At 37.8% G+C, this 7,227-nt stretch overlaps 1 protein-coding gene across 1 annotated transcript; it reads right to left on the reverse strand.

Annotated features, from left to right (window-relative positions):
- Positions 1–314: 314 nt before the first annotated feature.
- On the reverse strand, positions 315–6,823 carry LOC102937132 (cytochrome P450 1A5-like). The gene is given in 6 exon segments (XM_027827924.3): positions 315–884; positions 2,327–2,413; positions 3,015–3,135; positions 3,219–3,335; positions 3,558–3,681; positions 6,080–6,823. Coding segments are annotated over 6 exon segments (1,461 nt in total). The 5' UTR covers positions 6,809–6,823; the 3' UTR covers positions 315–601.
- Positions 6,824–7,227: the final 404 nt, after the last annotated feature.

A 7,227-nucleotide genomic window follows, 5' to 3' on the forward strand; every position in this document is an offset into this window, starting at 1 on the left:
GGGCTTTGGCTTGGGATCCAGAGTTTGGCCTCTTCATGCCAAAACGGCAACTGACTGTATCACGCAGAAAATATCATGACACCTTGACAGCTAAGACAGATTCTGTTATGTTCTTTATATACTGAAATGTCCTTGTAGATTGCCCTAGTTTAAAAACACTTCATGCAACTACAAGAATCTTCCAGTTTAAGGCAATAAAATAAAAGAGACATTAGTCAGAGGGAACACGGAATATTTCCATTTGGGGGAAGATTTCACTGAACATAATCACTGACTTTCTTAATTAAAACCAAAAAGTATTTTTAAACTTTTTATTTTAGGAAATTAGTGAGAAGAGGTGCACTAAAATAGTCAGTTACAAACAAAAATTAATTCAGCTTATTCACAGAGTTCACAATAACATAACCTGCAGTTAACTGATTAGCACAATCAGAAAGAAGGTGATTTAAGAGATTGTGTTTATTGTTCTACACCTTTCATTAAAAAATGCACTACAGTAGCTTAGGTAAAGGATAACCTGCACTATGGATAATGGATTTCCCTACACTAATTTCCTGAGTGACAATTATGTTCTGAAGTGCAGCTTCTCCAGACGCACTGTTCAGGTGCGCAGTGCGACTTGAATTTGGTATGGTTTAGGTTTCATGGATAATCCATACACTGGGGTCAAATCTAGGTGGTCTTGAAGGCATTTCTCAAGCTTCAGCTGTTGCAAAATGGTGGTGAGAATAATAAAAATCTCATTACGAGCCATGTCTTCTCCCAAACACTTTCTTATTCCCATTCCAAAAAGCAAAACTTTTTCAATGAGGCTTTTGTCGAGTTTACCGTTTTCATTCAGAAATCTCTCTGGTCTAAACAAATCGGCATTTTCCCATAATGTTCTATGGCAAAAAGAAATTAATTTTTAGAAGCCCTTACAGAGTATCACATGTACAGAAAACAAAGACAGAAATACAGAGCTTGTACTTCTAAATGAATGAATTTGCTTATGGCCAACCAAAGCATCTGAGTTCTTGAATAAGTCAAAATGAAATTTGCATTGTTTTTTTCAAAAATTCCCAGGATTATGTAAAGAGATCATGAAATGGAATTTTGTTTCATCACTCATGACTCAACTGTACTCCCTTCATCCATGCATGGACTAGATTCCAAAGAGGGCTGTCCAATGGGTGAACCTTGAGAGTAGTGAACAGTGCTGGAGGGATGCATGCTATATCTGCCTGCACCCTTTAGAGACTGCAGTGGAAAAGTAACAGCCCAATGCAGAGGCACAGAATCTCCAAATGGGTGGTCCTGGTTACCTGAAGAGCACAATGTGGGGATCCCTGCTTCACTGACAGAACAAATTGGAAGGAAACTGCACAGAGAGAACCTGGCAGAGATGTTCCCTCCCTCAGATAATGATTAACAAATGGAGCCTGCCTCTGCTCTCACTGATGCCAGTATAAAGGAGGAGAAAGTCCAGTAAAGTCAGCAGGATTACAGTGGGGTAAATTCTGTTTCAGTGAGATCAGATTCAGGGCCATAGCAGGTAAAGCATGAAGTGGATCAGACCTCCTGCTTATTTAGCTGGTGAAAACCAGTCCTAAAGCTAGTTTAACTCTGCATTTGGGTACTCCCTAGGTAGAGTAGAGGCACTGCAGGGAAGGGATGGGTGTGGCTAGGATGTCCCTGTGCCCCAATGATTCCCAGCTGCTGGACTGACTCCTTAGGCCATAGATAGCTGGTGTGAAACAGAGCAGCCTTGAGTTGTGCCAGTGCCCAGCCCAACAGCCAAATAGCCCCAGGATTAGAGGCATGTAGCAGTGGCCAAAACCCACCCTACCATCCCGCACTCAGGGGCACTGAGAACTCTTTAGCCTTGGCTGAGGATTTAGACTCTACCTTTATAAGAATAAGAAAAAACATGGGCAGTTGCACTATCGAGGCTAAAATTACTACAGTTATCAGGCTTTGTTTGACAGCTGGAGTCTGGAAATAATCTCTGCACCATATCACCCAATACTATACATTGATAAAGTGCATTTTGGGGCTTTTCCAGGGAGAATCTGGTATTGGCCACTGTTAGAGACAGGATACTGTGCTAGATGGCCCAATGATCTGTTTCCAAATGGCTGTTTCTGTTCCAATCATCTTCACAAACTGTTCTGAGGAGAATGAGAATTGCATTATCCTTGTATAGATATAAAATAGTAATGTACAATGTATGCAGTGTGTCCAAGGGAACACAAATTATCATTTTATAAACATAGTGAAAATACTGACTATAATAAAGTGCCAAATGCCATTATGAAACATATAAACAAAATTGGCGGGTACTTACTCATCATGATTTACTTGATACATATTAACAAAGATACAGGTGTCTTGGGGAATGAGGTACCCATTGAGAATAGTTTCTTTCATCGCACTAGAAAAGGAAAATGTATCATATCAACATATGCTGATTATCTGAACATTCAGGGAACAAAATTATAATCCTTTTTCTTATCCCTATGCTTACATCTAATGAGTTGGATGATCGTACTTTGTGTTACTGAATGTTAGACCATGTCACAAGTCAGCAGGCTTGATCCCCTTCATCTACGACAGCAAACTGTTCCTGCAAACCAAAGACCTAATCTGATTTCACACCCATTGACACTGGTGTAACACAACTGACTTGAGTTACTCTTGATGTACACTGGTATAAATGAGATCAGAATCAGGCCCTTAATGTCTACGGTATAACACGAAGACAGTTGGTGTAAATAGGTGCAGTTCTATTTTACTTCCATGGAGCTCCATGAATTGACACCAGCTGAGTATCTGGTGTTCATTTTAAGCTATGCCTGATGTACTGTCATAACAGTATTAGAATTCCTTAATTTCCTTCACGTATTTCACCTTGCCTGTAGTGGAAAAATAGACAAATTGAGATTTCAATCTCAAATTCAGAAAGAAAGCCTGATAATTATTTCTACAACTCATTTTATTTAGACAGAAATAAACTTTTGTGTTTTGCTTCTTACCGGTGAGGAATGGTAAATGGAATAAATGAAGTGTGCCTTAAGATTTCGCTTATGAAAGCTTCTGTATAATGCAAATCTTTCCTGTCATCAAATCTTGGTGACCTGAGTCCAATCTTTCCATCTTCAAAGAAAAAAATTGGAATGTTTAATGTGCTTCATGAAAATGACATGGGGCTTCATTTTTTGAAAAAGTAAATACTTTACCAATTTCTTCTTGAATTTTTGTCTGAATGTCTGGGTTGTTTACCAAATATAGGAAGATCCAAAATAGACATGTTGATACTATATCAAACCCAGCAAAATAAATAGGTAACCAGAATGCTGCTTTAATAAAAATAGGATTAAACACACACAAACAGTCATGAAACATAAGACCTGATTCTCCTCTTATATTGGCCAGGGAGTCAATGATGTTGCATTCGTATAAAACTGATGTACATGGGAGAAAAATCAGGCCCAGAATACATGACTGTTGAAGTACACTGAAAATCTCCCAAAAGTGGTGTTTAAAAGGTTGGTTGGATTTTTTTTTTAAATACCTACCAGCTCCAAAGATGTCATTCACAGTACTTATTATTTTATCATTAGAGAAGGGTGGAGCTCTTCCATCATTTCTTTTGTCATTGCTTATACTTATTAGAGCATCAGTAATGTCTCTGAGACGATTCTAAAAGGAAACAAAAATGACATATTTTCATCCAACATTCTTTAACACAACATTCTGTAACCAGTAGTATTCTAACCTGAGATGCACAGAGCATGTATCTTCATGAATCTTGGAAATTCCTGCTAAAACTATTCTCCCAAGTACAGTTAATATTTTTTAAAATATTTGTCATGACACGTGGCAATTTATCTTAGAAAAGAACTGACCTCTGTATATTTCTGCAGAAGAAAATTAAGCTACCAGTCAGTAGTAGCTCAAAAAACCATGGTCCAGGTTCTGCTCTCATTTACATGCTGTAACTCCAGAGTAATGCCATTCAATCAATAGAGTTACACTGTATTTACACTGGCATCAAAATCTGACACCATTCTATCAATTGTTGCCTGAAAATATGTACTACTTACTAGTAGAAACAGAAAGTTCCTTTTATTTGATTACTCCTGAAATGGAAAAATCAAGATAACTGAATTCGTCTGAGTGCTCGTTTAATAATACGCAGATTATATTACAAGAAATTACTTGGTAAAATGAGGGATAGAAATACTAAAAATCTGTAGATTTACCCTGGAAGAACTTCGCTGTCTAGCTGCCCTTCATGTCTTTGAAAATATCCATGCCACTCTTCATTATAAAAAGTATGGGGCCAAATCCTGAAGTACTGTGCTATTGATCCACCCAAAGAAGGGTCTTCCACTAATGGATCTTGCCTTTGTCTGCCCAGGGGTAGGAAGAGAGCAGGCAGGGGCAAAGGTGGGCTGGGGATTTAGCTGTGGGAGATACTGTCATCACCTCACCAATCTTGCAAGGAACCAACAGCAAAATGGGGGCTGTATTACAGTGGAGCTGTATTATGATTAGGCTTGGAAAGATTAGATTTTTTTTTTTAAATCAGTAAACATCAAACACATGCAAACCAATGAAGAAAAAGTCCATTAATAATAATTGAAATGTACAGACAGGCAAAGTAAGAAAAATGTTCCTTGAGAACATTAGAGTTTAATTTAAGGATATTTACTTTGTATATTTTGACACGTGGTGTTAACAATGTGTGTTTTAATGGTTATAGAACTTTAACTTTGTACATCTCAACGTCTATTGTCATTGAATAATTATTGGCTGATTCACCCCACCTCCATAATCTCCCATAACTGTGAAAATTCAAATAGATAAAAATTCAAAAAGATGCTTAAAACCCATAATTTTGTGCAATTCTGAAAATTTAAATAGATAATCATAACTGCTTAAAAATCAATGTCTCACAATTATAAAAAATTAAATTCTGCCAAGCTGAATTATAATGGAACTGTATTAAATTTTCTTTAGAACCCCTCATGGTGGGAAATCATGGTCAGGGGAGCTGTGCTGACAGGCTGCAGAATGGGATAAGAGGAGCTGTGGCAGAAGAATGGAGCCTCACTACAGACAGCCAGGAAGGGAAGAGGAACCCAGACCTCTGTCCTTGCTCCTTCTTTTACTCAGGCTAATCTCTTATTGAAGTAAATGGGATTTAACTGAGTAAAGACTCAAGAAATTTCCCCACAATAATGTGTAAGGAATGTCCAGGAGCCTGTGTAGGGTATGGGGTTTTTTTTGTTTTTCTTTTCCTCTCTCTCTCTCTCACACACACCTACCTACCTACCTACCTACCCACCCACCCGGAGTATCACCACTGAATTTCATGGAACTGGGTCCAGTATTGTAAAACCAGTGCAACTGATAGGAGAATCAGGTCCTTACATTATTCAGGACCAAAACTCTTCATTGTGAAGAACTTTAAAAAATAATCCTGTAAATGTTGCTAACTATTTCCTTTAAACATATCTCCCTAGAAGAATCAGACATCAGGTTTGCGGGGAACTTTTTAAAATGGTGGTGGTGGTGGTGGTGGTTGTTATGTATTTAGTGGTTGGTAGAAGTGGCCTCATGGAAATTTTTCTTCTGGAATTAAAATATCAGCTCCCAAGCACATTTGTTTTCACGCTGATTTCATTTCCTTTGTATGGGCTTATACTTCTAGGATGAAGTGAGAGATTCCTCAGTACAGCTCTTAACTATTTCAGTCTTGACAGGTTTCTGTAGCCTTCCCATTAGTCCTGGCCTGTATCACATGTTAAGAGTTGCTGAATTAATTTCCAGCTTTTATGAAAAGTTTGTATAGATCAATGGGCCTGATCCTCCGCTCTGTTATACCAAATTTAGGCTTAATTCCATTAACTTTAAAGGAGCTATGCTAGCATAAAACCAGTGTACGAGCAGATAATCATGTCAGCATTTTAAACAGAGCCATAAAAATTCAACTTTGGACCCAGATCTTACTTGTGCAGATTCTCTACCTAGCAGCAATAGAGAATACTCATTACAAAACTGCTGTTATTGGTCTATAGTTTTGAAGCCTCACCTTATCATATGTGGTATAATGTTCTTCTACTCGTTGTGCAATGAAGTTATTTAAGACTTCATAAAACCCCTGGGCAGCCTTCATAGCAGGGATTGGAAGGTAACGAAACCAGGGTATAAAATCAGCTGGGTTGACAACACTTGTGGCTTTTAGAAAATCTGCATTGATCCTAATCATGCTAAGAAACGCTTCATCATTGTATTCATACCTTTTGCCAAAGCACAGGGTGCAGACAACGTTTGCAATAGTACAAGTGGTAATACCAGTGGGGTCAAAGGCACCTTTCTCTAAGGAGAGCTCCAGGAACATTTTCACCAGTGCTGAAGCTTCTGCACATACGTGCTCTTCCAGAAGACAAGAGCAAGTAGAGGTTTTGGCTTTTGACTTCGAAAAGGATCTTAAAGCTTTACTGGCAATTTTCTTGTGGTGTTTCCAGCTCTCTCCTTATTCTACAGAAAATGATAGACTTTTTCCATCAGCAAAGAAAGAAAAGGTGTACATCTTGGGCCCGCCAGCAAAACCCTCTCCATCTCTAAGTAACACTTGTTTCACTGTATCTGGACCATTCACCACCACAACAGGTACCATCCCCAGCTTTAGGAGAAACACGTCCCCATATTTTTTCCTCATTTGGATAAATGAAAGGTGAGGATGCTCTCCAAGCTGAAGCAGGTTCCCCACAATTGGTAATGACCATGGACCTGGAGGGAGGATGTGCTTTCTGGTCATATTACCTATTATTCTTACAGAAATTAAAATGAATATCATAGTAAAGAGGGCAGCCATCACTTCTGAAAGGGAAATCTTTGCCTCAAACATCATTTCCAGAAATAAAAACACCTACGAGAGAAAATATTGGAAGCCTTAATCACTAGCATTAAAATAAATAAATATTTATTTTAATATAAATAACTAAAATAGCAAACTAAAATTTATTTTAATATAAATAACTAAAATAGCAAACTAAAAAAAAATAACTAAAATAGCAAAAAAAGTATCTCTATCTGGAAAGTATTTCAGCAGGTTCTTAACTGTGACTTGAAATTAAAATGTGGACTTGAATAGAGGTGGGAAATATAGCAACATAAATTGAAACACTTCACAGCAGCATTTTCTTACATTTAATAGACTTATTTAATTCCGTTTCA

This window comes from Chelonia mydas, chromosome 5 (genome assembly GCF_015237465.2).
Source record: "Chelonia mydas isolate rCheMyd1 chromosome 5, rCheMyd1.pri.v2, whole genome shotgun sequence".
NCBI classification, from domain to species: domain Eukaryota; kingdom Metazoa; phylum Chordata; order Testudines; family Cheloniidae; genus Chelonia; species Chelonia mydas.